This window comes from Capricornis sumatraensis, chromosome 21 (genome assembly GCF_032405125.1).
Source record: "Capricornis sumatraensis isolate serow.1 chromosome 21, serow.2, whole genome shotgun sequence".
NCBI lineage: Eukaryota > Metazoa > Chordata > Mammalia > Artiodactyla > Bovidae > Capricornis > Capricornis sumatraensis.
This window is the reverse complement of record NC_091089.1, coordinates 33227562-33245140: the sequence shown is the minus strand read 5'-3', so window position 1 is coordinate 33245140 and position 17579 is coordinate 33227562. Positions and strand designations below refer to the sequence as shown.

The 17579-nt window shown below is 34.8% G+C and overlaps 1 protein-coding gene across 2 annotated transcripts in view; it reads left to right on the top strand.

The window, feature by feature from the left end:
- TAF4B (TATA-box binding protein associated factor 4b) overlaps positions 1-17579 on the top strand; it is a 98515-nt gene that overhangs the window by 67911 nt on the left and 13025 nt on the right. For both annotated transcript variants that reach the window (XM_068993965.1, XM_068993964.1), the window contains exon 14: positions 8416-8526. In XM_068993965.1, coding sequence (XP_068850066.1) covers positions 8416-8526 — 111 coding nt within the window. The remainder of the gene's footprint in view (positions 1-8415; positions 8527-17579) is intronic.

The window sequence follows — 17579 nt, the reverse complement described above, 5'->3', positions numbered from 1 at the left end:
GCTGTTTAGGAAGTTTTCACTGTCCAGTCACGAAAATTGGTACAGATGCCTTCCAATTTCTCAATTAAAACTGGTTTGCTCTCCTTTTCCAGGTAATTACCTACCTACCAAGCTGGGCACAGGAAATATATTAATGACCGTATCTTACAAATATAAAACTCCAAAGAACTATTTAAAGAGGCTGTAGGCTTTATTGATCCTGAGAAATGTTTTAGCAATGATGTCTGTCATATAAATATTAAATCACAGCTTGAGTCCCCTTTGTACATAGGCTCATACTTCATGATTGCTTTTAGTTGTTAAGGGCTAGACTTGTGATCTTGGTCATTTCTCCGCTTGGTTTTCTTGTCTCTAATACTGTTTTAGAATCTATGCATTCCTTCTTGACAAACTGTGTTCGATTGAGCAGGTTTTTATAAAGATGTCTAATTTCTTTTCATCCTTCCTGTTGATGTCTTCCAATTTTGTCATTCTCATTCAGCACGTTAAAAAAAAGTAAACTGGGTACTTCCCTGGTGGTCCAGTAGCTAAGACCCTACGCTCCCATTGCCAGGGGCCTGGGATCGATCCCTGGTTGGGGAAACTAGATCTCATATGCCCCAAGTAAGATCCAGTACAGCCAAGTAAATATAAAGTAGGCTGCCTTTGGGTTTGCCTTCAGCTTAATCTCCATCCAGTGAAGTAGCTCCTGATACATTCTATTCTTATTGACCTGACAGGTTATCTGTCTATTTGAAAACCTTGTTGTCTGGCTAAAATGTCTGTGGATATCAAACTTTCTTTAAATTTATTTTTATTGGAGGATAGTTGCTTTACAGTGTTGTGGGGGTGTCTGCCATACAACAATGCAAATCAGCCATAAGAATACATATATCCCTATATCCCTTCCCTCTTGAATTCTGATTCCAACTTTGGGGCCATCTTTTTCCTGTTTTCTGTTTTTTCCTAGAAAAACATCATTATACATGTCTTCTCTCTTTATTGCAACTTTATATTTTAAATATGGCCACTTTTAAATTGTGATGGCTTTTTTATTCCCTTAGATACTTTTACTAAAATGTAAGTACTGACATTCTTCCATTTCACTGTCCATTTGTGAAAGGTCTTAAATAGATTACTAATTGCCAGATTGTGACTTCAAACAAGCAGGGGCAGTTTTGTTCAGTGCATCTGCAGACTTGTCTGAAGTGTGTACTGTGTGTCCTATATTACCATCTAGCCTTCAGTGTTTTCCTTTCTTACCACATTATCCAGAATTCTGTGGAACACGCCATCTGACCTTGGAGTTCAAACACCCTGACTCCTCAAACATTTGTTATATATATTGTGACCCTTATTTCCTTTTAAATATCTTCTTTCTCTTGTGGGAATGTGAATTCAGTACATCTGTGCAGAGTGAGACAAAGAACTCATTTTCTTTATAACAATTCCTAGCATTCCCATTTTCATTTGTTATCAGACAGTAGAAGAAAGAAAAAGGAATGCAAGACATGTAGCCACTGGCACATTAGTTTTACCGTACTACCTCTAGAAACTACAAAAATAAGTATTAAATGATTAAAATGCATAACAGTAGCCTGAAGTACTTGGGATTTTTGTTTGTATAAGATATAAGAACTATAAGAAATATAATTCTCCATAAAACATTATTGTACAATAAATAGAATAGTGACTCATAAGACTCATTACTGATTAGAAAATATATTATTTAGATATAAGAAGGGTAAGGGACTTTTTTATAATGAAATTTTAAAAGATATGGAGTCAATGAAATGTGATGGTAAAGGCTAACTGTTAAATTATAGCAACTTGTGTTTAAACTTTATGCTAGTTCTACAGGAGTAAAAATTCATGGAACACTGAACAGGGCAAAATGAAATTTGTCATTAAAAGTACATTCTAGCAATCAAATTAATGTAGTATGGAGAAGGTGTTCTTAAAAGGACAAGTTATAAAGAACTTGTATACATAGCAGAGAAACAGAATTGCCATGTTTCAAAGCATTGGTAGTCTAAGTGGTTCTCAAACTTAGGTATACATAAGAATTATCTGGAGGACTCATTAAAACACAGATTGCTGGGTCCCAGGTACCTATGATACAGCAGGCCTGGGTGAAGCATGAGAATTCACATTTCTGACCAATTTCCACTGATTTTGCAATTGCTGTTGCTGCTCTGGAGACCACACTTATAATCCTTGGTCCAGGAGGAGAAAGAAAGTGACCTTTGAAATCTATAACTTTTCTTTTTCCATTGACTATATAGTTACAGAAGGTTAAAGTAAATACTATGATTTGGGGAATCTGAGAATTGGCATCTTGAATTGGCATAGTTCAGTCCCCATCCAGTTACCATTCACTTAGTTCTTTTTGGACACAGGAAAGCTACAGTAGGTTTTTTAATGGATATTTTCACAAGAGACCTTTATTGGTTGTATCTCTGGATTGGTGTACGTAAAAAAAAGACATTTTTTTATTTAGAGCTTCTTCAGAAGGGAGTATGCATCTTTAATTTTGAATATGGGATCTGTGTGTCTTGAGAGACATGTTTTCCTTTTGTAGGAAAATGTATGTATTATAGCGGAGGGAGCATTGAGATAGGAGTCAGGAGTCTTAGATGCTAGATTCAGTCTACCACTGTCTCGATTTCTCTGTGGGAAAATCACTTGACCTTTTTGAACTTACCCATTTTCTTGTATTTAAAATGAATATAACAATATATACTCTGCTTGTATTACAGAACTGTCATCATTTAGGGAAAGGTGAGGTATTAGAGGGAAAACCAGTAGCTTAAAAACATTAGCTATGGAGACCTTTAAGAAAGATGCCATCAGGCTTTTAAATATAAGCCTGAGATTGACCATGGATGTCTGTTTCCAAAAACTAACATACCAATTTTGTATGTGTGTGTTGTGGGAGTGGTTTCTTAGAGGTTGAGAATAAAAAAAGAATATAAGAGTAAGAACTGGGAAAAAAGTTCTGTAAGTCCATATCAATATAGTACATTATATTTCTTTTCAACAGTATATAAAGAACTGTGTTTGAGTGTAAGGGGGGAAGTGTCCAGTTGAGATTATGTGGAATATACTATTTTCCTGAAGGGTGAGGTTGAATTATAAAGGCTAACTAGCAAGATAGCTCCTCTAATTCTAATTCGGTTTCTGTTTTCATGCTTGCTGCTTGATCCTAGACTTGGACACAGTCACAGAACTACATGGCCAAGAGGAGTAACTAAAGCCCCAGCCTTATAGCCAGAGAGGCAAAAAGAGGAGTGAGCCCCAAGGAACCAAGAATTACTGGGAAGGGGAGGTAGAAAGGGAGGAGCTCAGGAAAGCAACCCCATATTCTTCTGTTTATTTCTTGTTCCCACTCGAGCTACACACTTATCATATGTGACCCTGACCTAATCTGCATACCAGCCAACAGTATAGATCAGTATGCCTCATGAACCTAAGTGTAAACATCTTCACCAAAATATTAGCAAGTCAAATCCAGTGATACCTAAAAATAATACATCTTGACCAAGAAGAGTTTATCCCAGGAAGGCAAAGCTGGTTCAGTATTCAAAAATTAGTATGCCAAAGGCTTTGACTGTGTGGATCACAATAAACTGTGGAAAATTCTGAAAGAGATGGGAATACCACACCACCTGACCTGCCTCTTGAGAAACCTATATGCAGGTCAGGAAGCAACAGTTAGAACTGGACATGGAACAACAGACTGGTTCCAAATAGGAAAAGGAGTACATCAAGGCTATATATTGTCACCTTGCTTATTTAACTTAAATGCAGAGTATATCATGAGAAACGCTGGTCTGGAGGAAGCACAAGCTAGAATCAAGATTGCTGGGAGAAATATCAATAACCTCAGATATGCAGATGACACCACCCTTATGGCAGAAAGTGCAGAAGAACTAAAAAGCCTCTGGATGAAAGTGAAAGAGGAGAGTGAGAAAGTTGGCTTAAAGCTCAACATTCAGAAAATGAAGATCATGGCATCCAGTCCCATCACTTCCTGGGAAATAGATGGGGAAACAGTGGAAAGAGTGGCCGACTTTATTTTGGGGGGCTCCAAAATCACTGCAGATGGTGACTGCAGCCATGAAATTAAAAGACGCTTACTCCTTGGAAGAAAAGTTATGACCAACCTAGACAGCATATTCAAAAGCAGAGACATTCCTTTGCCAATCAAGGTCCATCTAGTCAAGGCTATGGTTTTCCTGTGATCATGTATGGATGTGAGAGTTGGACTGTGAAGAAAGCTGAGCGCCAAAGAATTGATGCTTTTGAACTGTGGTGTTGAAGAAGGTTCTTGAGAATCCCTTGGACTGCAAGGAGATCCAACCAGTCCATTCTAAAGGAGATCAGTCCTGGGTGTTCATTGGAAGGAATGATGCTAAAGCTGAAACTCCAATACTTTGGCCACCTCATGCGAAGAGTTGACTCATTGGAAAAGACCCTGATGCTGGGAAAGATTGAGGGCAGGAGGAGAAGGGGACAACAGAGAATGAGATGGTTGGATGGCATCACCAACTCGATGGACATGGGTTTGGATGGACTCTGGGAGTTGGTGATGGGCAGGGAGGCCTGGTGTGCTGCAGTTCATGGGGTCACAAAGAGTCGGACATGACTGAGCAACTGAACTGAACATAGTAATTGTCTAAGAAAGAAAAACCATGTGACCATATCAGCTGAGGCAGAACTATGTTTGCAGATTTCACCATGCATTATTAATAAAACTCTAAGCAATCTAGAAATAGAAGGGACTTCCTCAGTCTGATATAGGACCTCTGTTAAAACCCTCCCACTAATACCATTCTTAATGATCAAAAGTCTGAATGCTATCTTCTAAAGATTAGGAAACATTATATTGCTAGTACAATAAGGCAAAAAAAGAAAAAGCATATAGATTGAAGAGAAAAGTAGTGTGTCCTTTCATTCTATTAACTGTCTTTTACAAAGCAAAAGTTTTTAATTTTTATGAAGTCAAATATGTAAAAAAAAAAAAAACTAGACCGTCAATGGCCGAAAATTCTTTGCTGGGCCATAAGTCATGAAAGCTTTTCCTTATGCTTTTTGTTAAAAATTTAGAGCTTACATTTTGAGGTTAATTTTTGTATAATGTGTGAGGTTCAAGATTCTTTTTTTTTTTTTTTTTTTGCCTATGAATGGTCAGTCGCTCAATTTGTTGAAATAACTGCTTTCTCAATTGAGTTGTTTTTCACCTTGGTCAAAAATAAACTGGCCATGTTTATGTGAATCTGTTTCTCGATTCCCTATCCTGTCTCATTAATCTGTGCCCATTCCTTTGTCAATGCCACATTATTTTGGTTACTATAGCCTTATATAAGTAATTCTTAAAATTGAATGGTGTAATTCTTCCAATTTTGTTCCCTTTTTTCCCCCCAAAAAATTGATTTAGCTTCTGGCTTCACTTTCCATATAAATTTTACTATCAACTTATACATATCTACAAAAAATTTTTTTATTGGAATTATGTTGTCTGAAGGTCAGTTTGGAGAGAATTGAACCTTTACTGTTTCTTACAATCCATGGATTGTTAAATCTTACAGTCCATGAACACAGTGTATCTCTCCATTTATCTATTTTTTTCTTTTATTTCTTTCATCTGCATCTTGTGGTTTATAGCATACAAGTATCTGTATGTATTAGATTTACACTTATTTCATTCAGGGAAAAGTTATTTTAAGTGGCATTTTTAAAAAATTTAAGTTTCTGACTTTACCTTAATGGTATTTAGAAATGTGATTATTGCATGTATTGACTTGCATCTTGTAGCCTCGCTTAAAGTCATTATTAGTCCTAGGAAGTTCTTTAATTTTGTTTTTTATAACTACCTTGAAATTTTCTGTGTAAATAATCATGTCATTTGCAATCTTGTTTCCACTAGGAAACCTCTAAATCAGTGACTGCTTTTATCACACAGAAAGTTTACATGTCTTCATCCACAGTGTATTGTGCTGGCCAAGATATATTGAGTTTAAGAAAGTTTATTGTAAATACAGGACCCACCAAACTATGGTCAGTTTCTATTTTTGTTAAGAGTTTTGCAAAATTTTCTAAAACATTGTATGTGAGATTTCTGAAAACCACAAGTATAATTTGCAGAGAGAAAATATTTTACTTTATAGGGAGAGGAATATGATGACAGAGGTCAATTTTAAAACTGATGTGACTGTCTTACAGATACCATTTCTCTACAGGGAAAGACTGTAAAATATAGCTGGTCGTTTGATTTGTGCTGCAGGGTAGATTCGCTAAAATTGTATTTTGTTACCCTGAAGTTCTATATTGTGACAGCGTCAGACTCTAAAACTGTATATTTTATTTAAAAGACCAGCCTCAATAAAAGATAGTTTACAACTCCCCAAAATAGTTTTCTAACAGTTTATATATACGTATATACATAGTTTAAAGGGCAGATTTCTGCCCTGTAATTTGTGGAGTAAAAGGAAAGTGGTTCCTAGTTCACTTTCTTCAGTTAAGTCAAACTTTTCTGCTTTGTTAGACTCAGTTACCTATAGCTTCCTGGCTTATTCTTTGTCTTTCCTTTGATATTATAAAGTAATCTGAAGTGCTCTCTCTGAGATGGCCTACTTCATCCCAAACTTTCCTGCTTTCATCTGGTCTTTTTTTTTTTTTAGTGTTAAAAATTTGGTTAGTTCTCTTTTAGAAGAATATTCTCAGGATATATTTATGGTTCCCCAGTAGGTTACTTCAGTTGACTATCTTGGAGTCTGATCTTGTTTGAATATTTATCTAGCAATCACTACCTAGTTCTTTCTCCCTTTTTCTCCACAGTAACAAGATTTTTGGTAGGAATTGAACATTATTTCTCCTCTGGAAAAGCCCAAGGATCTGTGTAGTGATATTTTATTTTGATTTCTTCACCTTTTTTTTTTTTTTAAAAAAAAGAATACTGTTTGGCACTTGCCTTGGTGAAATGATGCAGTTTTTCATGCATTTATTTCTCAATTTTAGTATATTAAAGTTATTTACCTTAATAGGACATCTTTGATAGGTACGGCTTAGTGCCCAAATATCAAAAAATTATACCTTGTAGATTTCATCATTCTGGTTTAACCATAGTGATAGCAGTACATCAAAACAGTACTGACTCACTTTCAATTTTTCACATGAAGATAAATATAGAGTAAATCCATAAAAAATGTGATATATTAAAAAGGTTTTTATGGCTCTGAGTTCTGTTTTTAATCACTTATTATTTGTGTGACCTTTATGATGTTTTCCCAACCTCTTTAAAGCCTCACTGTCTCCCTTAGTTTAAAAAAAAAGTACGTGTATACTTTTCATGTTGTTAAAACAATATATACCTTTCAATGTGATTGTAAGGGTTAAATGAATTAATTTTAAGGAAGTGCTTTGTAAATCATATATTTACGAACTATTTCCTATAATACATAAAACTGTTTTTAAGTACAGTTGACCTTTGAACAACACAGATTTGAACTATGCTTAAATGTATATTTTTTTCACTGACTACCTAGTACTACATGACTTGCAGTTCATTGAGTTAATGGATACGTAGATATGCAGAAACCTCTATAAGTTGTATGTAAATTTAATTATGTGTTGTGTATTAGTTGCTCAGTCATGTCCAACTCTTTGCAACCCCATAGCCTGTATCCTGCCAGACTCCTCTGTCCATGGAATTCTCCAGGCAAGAATACTGGAGTGGGGAGCCATTCCCTTCTCCAGGGTGTCTCCCTGACCCAGAGTTAGAACCCCGTCTCCTGCTCACAGGCAGATTCCTTAATTTAGTTATATGTTAGTTATAAAGTATATGGAACGCCACCTATAAGTTATATGTAAATTTTCTGCCACATAGGTAGTCAGCACCTCTAACCCCACATTCATTGTTCAAGGGTCAACTGTAATTCACTTTTAATCTGAAAAGTTTGACTGTAGTTTGGCCGCTTTCAGTCCAATTTATGGTTCAACTTACTCGATAGGCATTTCTTATCTGTGCTTAAACTTAAGGAGAGATTAAGCTCTAAGATGTCTTTCTTCTGTTCTATTCTATACTTCTTCCTTACCTAAATTCTGCCTCTTCTGTTTAGAGATTCAGGACTAAGGAGTTTATCAGAGGAAAGGAATCAGAATATGATATACACTTGGCTGTTAGGGGAATCTGTTATTTATTTTGATCTGATATTTATTTTGCACTGTCACGTATTTGGGAAAGAACAGAGAAGTGGGCTTAGTGGTCAGTTTCTTTCCCCTCTCTGAACATGCTGCTGCTGCTGCTGCCAAGTCGCTTCAGTCGTGTCCGACTCCGCGCGAACCCCATAGACGGCAGCCCAACAGGCTCCCCTGTCCCTGAGCATGGCTGTGTGTAAACACCGATTTTTTTTTTTTTTTAATTCTGTCTTCCAGTTACAACAGTTGGAGCTCGCACAGATACAGCAGAGAGATGCTAATCTCACAGCTCTTGCAGCTATTGGACCAAGAAAGAAGAGACCACTAGAGTTCGGGTCTGGAAGTGAGGTATGGAAACAATGTTTGTCCTTTTATTTGTCATGTCAGAAAAGCAGGCCTAAAGGAAGCAGAGAATGCAGATAATTTACTCTACCGTGCACACTGTTGCTGCCAAATGCTTGTTAAAGCTCTCCTTTGCCTATTTTATAAAATCTTAATTTTTGCTTGTTCTTAAAAATATGTATCACCTTGAACTTTCCTCCAACTTACTACTTGTTTTATACTTCTTCCCGTCCCCCACCACTGGTCATACTGAGTTTCACTATCTCGGTTTTTTCCTGTACATTCTTCCAGGCAGTTTAATATAATTTTCTCCTCGCTGGGTGTCTAAATCCAGCTCATCTGTTAAGATCAAGTCTGCCCTCTTTTTTCTACCATGACCCTGATTCTGCATACCCACACTAACTTCTCTTTTTCTCTGCATGTAATGTGTTTGCATGGCAGTAACCGTTCTCTGCTCCTCACATGAATATTTTCTCTTTGGTTTATTATGAGAGATTATGAACTTCTTGAGCAAGACTGTAATCCTTTTCCTTTGAATCTTCCACAGGACCAGGTACATATTAATATATATTCAATAAATATCATTAATTATTTGATTAACACCAAGGAAGGATCTTACCTACATCTTTAGAGCAATTATTCTAGATTAATTAATCTATAATGCTAGATTTTCAGATTGGTCATTGGGGCTAAGATACAAGAGTGAGAAAGAGCCCTGAGTTGGGTCAGTAATAGAGAAACTGTGGCTCCTCTGTTCTGCTCTATAAAACTTAAATGTGATCTGGGACAAGCTCTTCCCAGCTGACCCAAAACATTAACAGTTCCTGATGAATGATAGTCATCTCTATAGAGGAAAGATTTTAAAAGTCTAGTTCTTTTTATTAATAAAAATGTAATGGAATAATACGTTCTCATGCAAAAAAATTCATAGTATAAAAATGTTTGGAAAAGATGAGTTTCCTCCTCCCAGATTTCTAGTCCCCCATCCCCTGCCCAACCAGATATACCCACCTTTCAGATTTCCACATATCCTTATAGAATTTATTATGCATATGGACGTGTATCTCATGTGCCTTCACAGATTCACATTTGATTTTGTTTCTACCAAATGCAATCAAATTGTATCTATTGTTTTGCTCTTGATACTTTTCCCCTTTTCCATAATCTCTCTCATATAATTTACCTCCATATTTTTTAAAGATATGTTACATCACCGTGTTTAGATAAACAATTTATTCAGCTGATTCTCTAATGGAAATTTAGGTTGTTTCCGGATGCTTCTATTACCTCAGAGAGTGTCCTTGTACTTCCACTGTTGTGCTTGTTCAGTGGTATCTATAAGCTGAATTCCTAAAAATGAAATTCCTGGGTTAAAGAGTGCCTGAAAGGAACAACTTTGGAAAAATTCAAACATATTCAAAGATAGAGTAGTATAATGAATCCCCTACATACTTACCATGCCCATGCAACTACTATCATTTTATGCCAGATTTTGTTTTATTTATATCTGCACCAAGAAGGTAAGATTTTTACTCCTCTGGTTATTTTCAACACAATCCTAGATTCAATATCATTTTACCCATAAATTATTTGTTGCTTTTCATTTTTGATAAATATTTTTAAATTGCCCCCTGAATGATTTGTATGAAGTTTTGCATCCATTCATGCCTGTTTTTCCACACAGTCATTAACCCTGGGGATTATCTTTTCCATCTGATGATTGGAAGTGCAATTTTTAATAGTGTTTAAATTCCAAGTGAAACTGAGCAATTTTTTCATGGGTATATTGACACTTTCAATTTATTTTCTACCCCTCATGTTATGTTCTTTAATAGATTTTTAAAAATGGAACACTCCACACCCCTCTTCACTTTTCTTTCAGTTTGTCTGGGCTTTATTCATATGAAAGTTTGTATTTTGTTAAATTAAAAAAAAAATCGGTCGTTTTCTTTTGTCCTTCTTGAATTCCATTGTGTTTGGAAAGCCCTTTCTTAATAATTAGACTTATAAGTTAGTCCTCTTATCATTTCAGCTTTAAAGTATAAATCTCTGACTCATTCAGAATTTGCTCGGAATAATAGGTGAGATCTGCCGTTAGCTTTACTCCCTTTCTCCCTCCTCGTTGTCCAGACGAGCAGACTGTACCAACTGTTTCCTCAATAATTCTTTCCCCACCAATTTGTTGTGCCACCTTTCTCACAGACAGTTTTGTGTCAAATACAGATTCCCATATGTATTTGAGTCTGACCCAGTGCTATCTAATAGAACTTCCTGTGATGAACACTTACCGAGTCTGAGCTGCCCTCAACAGCTACCCAACAGCTGTTTAGCAGTTGGGCTGTGGCTACTGTGATTGAGGAAATGAAATTTTAACTTTAAAAAGTTAATGTAAATTTTAATAGGCACATGTGACTAGTAGCTGCATATAAGTGCATGGGACCAGTCTACTGTTTATAGATTATTTATACCTGTTTATGATTATTTATGTATTGCTGCCGAATCTTTTTTCTTAACCATCTCAACCATTTTTAAGTGCACAGATCAGTGATGTTAAGCATATTCACGTTGCTGGGCCCCACACCCCCAGAACTTTTTCATCTCGCAAAACTGAAACTCAATACCCATTAACAACTCCCCATCTTCCCCTTTCCCAGACCCTGGTAAGCAATACTCTGCTTTGATTCTGTGAATTTGACTACTTAGATTCCTCATGTAAGTGGAATGAATCATACAGTATTTGTCTTTTTGTGACCTCGAGGTTCCAAATACTAGTATATTTTTAAAATATGGTAAAACTAGTCCAGTAGAAATTTTTATGTTCCAACTTCTCTACCACAGGATGACCCACTGTCCTTTATTATTGATCTATTTGTATATAAATGTGTGCAAATATTTTATTAAAAGTGGGGCATGGTATTTCATCATTAAGCACATTCCTATAAATATGGCCTCATTAGCATACTTTTTTCTTTTTGGCAGAACAGTTATTTGTAAATTTCTTCATCCACATAGTTATTCTTTATAATATTATAACTCCTTTGAGAAAGATACAGGAATGTCTGAGTTCCTGCCCTACTTTTTGATTAATTTTTTCAAAGCTTCATTTTTATGTGTCGTTTGAGTTTGTCACAAATCTCAGAAACATTAAAGATTCCCTGGTTTCTAATAATCAAAGATTACAAACTACTTTTCATTTATTGTATGTTTAAATCTGAGAAAGTCTGTAGGTTACAGGGGGCAGAAATGAAATGTACTATTGATATTCAGAATGGTGATTTTTAAAAAATCAGTTTATATCAGTATTAAAATGGAAATTTATTTAATTTTTATTTATTTGATGGAAATTTAAATTAAATTTAAATTTTTAATTTAATTTTTAAATTTCAGAACAGATATCAGTATTAAAATGGAAATTTATTTAATTTTTATTTATTTGATGGAAATTTAAATTAAATTTAAAATTTTAATTTAATTTTTAAATTTCAGAACAGATATATGTTCTAACTTGGCTATAAATATATTGAAGTATTTGTTTGCTTGGTGCTTCTTCAGTTTTGAGAATTTAGGCATATATGTTTTCCCCTTTATTCCTGTATTTTTAACTTAGATCGTTGTCAGACTTTTTCTGAACTATAAACAGCCAGTACATTAAGTAATCCAACCTGAATTGAAAATGTCCATTTCTTTAATGAGCTGGTGACATTTTAGTACAATCTTTATTTTGAAATTAGCTGAAAACCTCTTTTTTTGTGTTGATTTGTATTCATGGTGTTTTAACTTTAAAGGCAATTTTCTTTGAAAAATGGGAAACTGGAGAGAACCCTCCTATATGCTCTTTCAGTGTTTACATAAACTGCTGATTGATTTGCCCCTCCAGTCACTTAAATTGCATGAATCAGATTGTTAAAAACCCTTTAACAATTTGAATTTTTTATTCTCACAAATATCAGAAAATTGATATTTTAAACCATTTATATTTTTATTACTCTGTACCTAAAAATTGAGGGTCTACTTATTGTCTGCCTCTTTCTTTATAGATGGAAACCTGAAATGTTGCCTGTTTGGTCTGAATTTGCTGGAATAAGCATAAAATTCCAGAGGGGAGTGAGGTGGAGTCTTGCTCTTTGAGGAGTAAATCCTTGGCTCAAATGCAGGTTTTTCTAGTACTGAAGAGGAGAGCTTTCAGTTTGGAACACTGCATAAAGTGGTGGCAATTTTTAAAACTATAAATTTCAGAGAATTAAACTTAGAACATTCAGCATTCATAGCTTATCATTTTTGCTGATAACAAATCAACAAAAATAAATTTGGAGAAATTTGTTTTAGACCTTCTTCCTTTAGAATTTTTTTCTGTTATGCAAACTCCCTCTTATCCTTCAAAAATCTTTCTAATTGTATAATTTATATAACTATCCTCTATGTAGATTTACATTTAATATTCTTAGAAGTCTTGCTAAAGTTGAATAGCATCAGCCACTGTCTCCAGGTGTTACTCTGGCAAAAAGCAACAAGTACCAATTATCATTTAGAACCAACTATTCCATAAGCCTATTGTGTCTAAGAGAGGGGAACTGTTAAAATTTGCTACTTTGGAGTATTTAGTTTCTCCTTAATTTACTTCTGTGCATTGAAATTATATATAAGAAGATAAGTGTATGAAATTAGTTCTTAGATTAATATAGATTGTATGGATACCTATGCAGTAATCTAGAACCTACTTAAAGATTTAGAATGTTTGCATGTGTGCGTTTTGTATGTATATTGCTTAGGTGATGTCTTTGGAATGTTAAGTCATGAATAACTTTTCTTCCTCCATTAATTTTAGGTCCTTGGATTAGAAAGAATCTCTTTTTTGGATTAGCAATACTTTAAAAAAAAATTATTTATTTATATTAGTTGGAGGCTAATTACTTTACAGTATTGTGGTGGTTTTTGCCATACATTGACATGAATCAGCCATGGGTGTACATGTGTCCCCCATCCCAAACCCCTCTTCCTTCTCCCTCCCCATCCCATCCCTCTGGGTTGTCCCAGTGCACCAGCTTTGAGTGCCCTGTTTCATGCATCAAACTTGGACTGATCATCTATTTCACATATGATAATATAAATGTTTCAGTGCTATTCTCTCAAATCATCCCACCCTTGCTTTCTCCAAACAGAGTCCAAAAGTCTGTTCTTTATATCACTGTCTCTTTTGCTGTCCTGCGTATAGGGTCATCATTGCCATCTTTCTAAATTCCATATATAGGTGTCAATATTCTGTATTGGTGTTTTTCTTGCTGACTACTTCACTCTGTTTAATAGGCTCCAGTTTCATCTACCTCATTAGAACTGATTCAAATGCTTTCTTTTTAATAGCTGACTAATATTCCATTGTGTATATGTACCACAGCTTTCTTATCCATTCATCTGCTAATAAACATCTAGGTTGCTTCCATGTCCTAGCTATTATAAACAGTGCTGCGATGAACATTGGGGTACACGTGTCTCTTTCAATTCTGATTTCCTTCGTGTGTATGCCCAGCAGTGGGATTGCTGGGTTGTATGGCAGTTCTATTTCCAGTTTTTTAAGGAATCTCCACACTGTTCTCCATAGTGGCTGTACTAGTTTGCATTCCCAACAACAGTACAAGAGGGTTCCCTTTTCTCCACACCCTCTCCAGCATTTATTGTTTGTAGACTTTTTGATAGCAGCTGTTCTGACCAGCGTGAGATGGTTCCTCATTGTGGTTTTGATTTGCATTTCTCTGATAATGAGTGATGTTGAGTAGCTTTTCATATGTTTGTTACCCATCTATACAGATGTCTTCTTTGAAGAAATATCTGTTTAGTTCTTTCGCCCATTTTTTGATTGGGTCATTTATTTTTCTGGTATTGAGCTGAACAAGCTGCTCATATATTTTTGAGATTAATTATTTGTCAGTTGCTTCATTTGCTATTATTTTCTCCCATTCTGAAGGCTGTCTTTTCACCTTGCTTATGGTTTCCTTTGTTGTGCAAAAGCTTTTAGGTTTAATTCGGTCCCATTTGTTTATTTTTGCTTTTATTTCCATTATTCTGGGAGGTGGGTCATAGAGGTACTTGCTGTAATTTATGTCAGAAAGTGTTTTACCTATGTTTTCCTCTAGGAGTTTTATAGTTTCTGGTCTTAGGTTTAGATCTTTAATCCATTTTGAGTTTATTTTTGTGTATGGTGTTAGAAAGTGTTCTAGTTTCATTCTTTTACAGGTGGTTGACCAGTTTTCCCAGCACCACTTCCTAAAGAGATTGTCTTTTCTCCATTGTATATTCTTGCCTCCTTTGTCAAAGATAAGGTGTCCATAGGTGCGTGGATTTATCTCTGGGCTTTCTGTTTTGTTCCATTGATCTTTATTTCTGTCTTTGTGCCAGAACCATACTGTCTTGATGATCATAGCTTTGTAGTAGAGCCTGAAGTCAGGCAGGCTAATTCCTCTAGTTCCATTCTTCTTTCTCAAGATTGCTTTGGCTATTCGAGGTTTTTTGTATTTCCATACAAATTGTGAAATTATTTGTCCTAGTTCTCTGAAAACTACCGTTGGGAGCTTGATAGGGATTGCATTGAATCTGTAGATTGCTTTGGGTAGTATACTCATTTTCACTAAATTGATTCTTCTGATCCATGAACATGGTATATTTCTCCATCAATTTGTGTCATCTTTGATTTCTTTCATCAGTATTTTATAGTTTTCTATATATAGGTCTTTTGTTTCTTTCAGTAGATTTATTCCTAAGTATTTTATTCTTTTCATCTCAATGGTGAGTGGGATTGCTTCCTTAATTTTGCTTTCTGGTTTCTCATTGTTAGTGTATAGGAATGCAAGGCATTTCTTTGTATTAATTTTATATCCTGCAACTTTACTATATTCATTGATTAGCTCTAGTAATTTTCTGGTGTTGTCTTTAGGGTTTTCTATGTAGAGGATCATGTCATCTGCAAACAATGAGAGTTTTACTTCTTTTCCAATCTGGATTCCTTTTATTTCTTTTTCTTCTCTGATTACTACGGCTAAAACTACCAAAACTATGTTGAATAGTAGTGGTGAGAGTGGGCACCCTTGTCTTCTTCCTGATTTTAGGGGAAATGCTTTCAAATTTTCACCACTGAGGGTAATGTTTGCTGTGGATTTATCATATATGACTTTTATTATGTTGAAGTATGTTCCTTCTATGCCTGCTTTCTGGAGAGTTTTTATCATAAATGGATGTTGAATTTTGTTAAAGGCTTTCTCTGCGTCTATTGAAGTATTCATTTGGGTTTTATCTTTCAATTTGTTTATATGGTGTATATATCACATTGATTGCTTTGCAAATCTTGAAGAATCCTTGCATCCCTGGGATTAAGCCCACTTGATCATGATGTATGATCTTTTTAATGTGTTGTTAGATTCTGTTTACTAGAATTTTGTTGAGGATTTTTACATCTATGTTCATCAGTGATATTGGCCTGTAGTTTTCTTTTTTTGTGGCATCTTTGTCTGGTTTTGGTATTAGGGTGATGGTGGCCTCATAGAATGAGTTTGGGCATTTATCTTCCTCTGCAATTTTCTCGAAGAGTTTGAGTAGGATAGGTGTTAGCTCTTTAAATTTTTGGTCTAATTTACCTGTGAAGCCATCTGGTCCTGGGCTTTTGTTTGTTGAAAGATTTTTGATTACAGTTTGAATTTCCATGCTTGTGTTAGGTCTGTTAAGATTTTCTGTTTCTTTCTGGTTCAGTTTTGGAAGGTTATACTTTTCTAAGAATTCGTCCATTTCTTCCAAATTGTCCGTTCTAGTGGCATATAGTTGCTTATGATCCTTTGTATTTCTGTGTTGTCAGTTGTGATTTCTCCATTTTCATTTCTAAATCTGTTTATTTTATTCTTCTCCCTTTTTTTCTTGATGAGTATGGCTAGTGGTTTGCGTATCTTATTTATCTTCTCAAAGAACCAGTTTTCAGTTTTGTTGATTTTTGCTTTAGTCTCCTTTATTTCTTTTTCATTTATTTCTGCTCTAATTTTTATGATTTCTTTCCTTCTACTAACCCTGGGGTTCTTCATTTCTTCTTTTCCTAGTTACTTTAAGTGTAAAGTTAGGTTATTTATTTGATTTTTCTCTTGTTTCTTGAGGTAAGCTTGTATTGCTATGAACCTTCCCCTTAGCACTGCTTTTACTGAATTCCATAGGTTTTGGGTTGTTGTGTTTTCATTTTCATTTGTTTCTATGCATACTTTGATTTCCTTTTTGACTTCTTCCTTGATTTGTCAATTAGCAATAATTTCAAATAGTTTACCTAACTTACTAATGATCCAGCCATCATAACAGTATTTATTTTGTTGAAAATAAAGATAGATTTTGTTTGACCTTATAACACATTGGCTTGAAAATGCTGGTATTCCTTTTAAGATTAAGTGGTTACAGTGTCAGATAACTACATGGTGCTTATAGTATTTATATGCCTAGTATGTGTTTCTTTAAAGAGTGTTTGTTTGCTAAACAAAGCAAAGAAATTATTGCCACATAGATAAGTGTATACTCTTTCTGTCTAGAAACTGGTTAGACTACTGCCCTGTAAAATTGTGAAGATTTTAGGGGAAGAAAAGGGACTTTTTTGAAACTTTACTTAGTAATAAATACAAATTTTATTGAATCAGAATTGCTTTTAGACAAATACATTTTTTTTCCCCACAGTTGAATTCTAATTCAGAAATGAATGTCAGAGAATGTAACAGTTTTGCTATTTCTCCCAGCTATTAAAGATACATGCCTAAAATTAATTTCTTCTTTATTGCACTTTTATTTTGAAGGTGTATACCTTCAAAATAAGGCATATCATTTAAGCAGACTTGTAACTATTATTAAACCAAGGATTCTTTAAATATTATTAGCCAAGCAAATTTTATTTGGACAGAACCTATAAAATGATTCTGCAGCAGAACTGTAAATCTATATGCTTAGCCCTTTATTGGTTAATGGCCTCTCTGTAACATTAATAATAGAAATCATCCCATTGTAGTATTTTGTGAGTAGATGTATAGGGGAAAAAAGGTGAGAAAGGACCA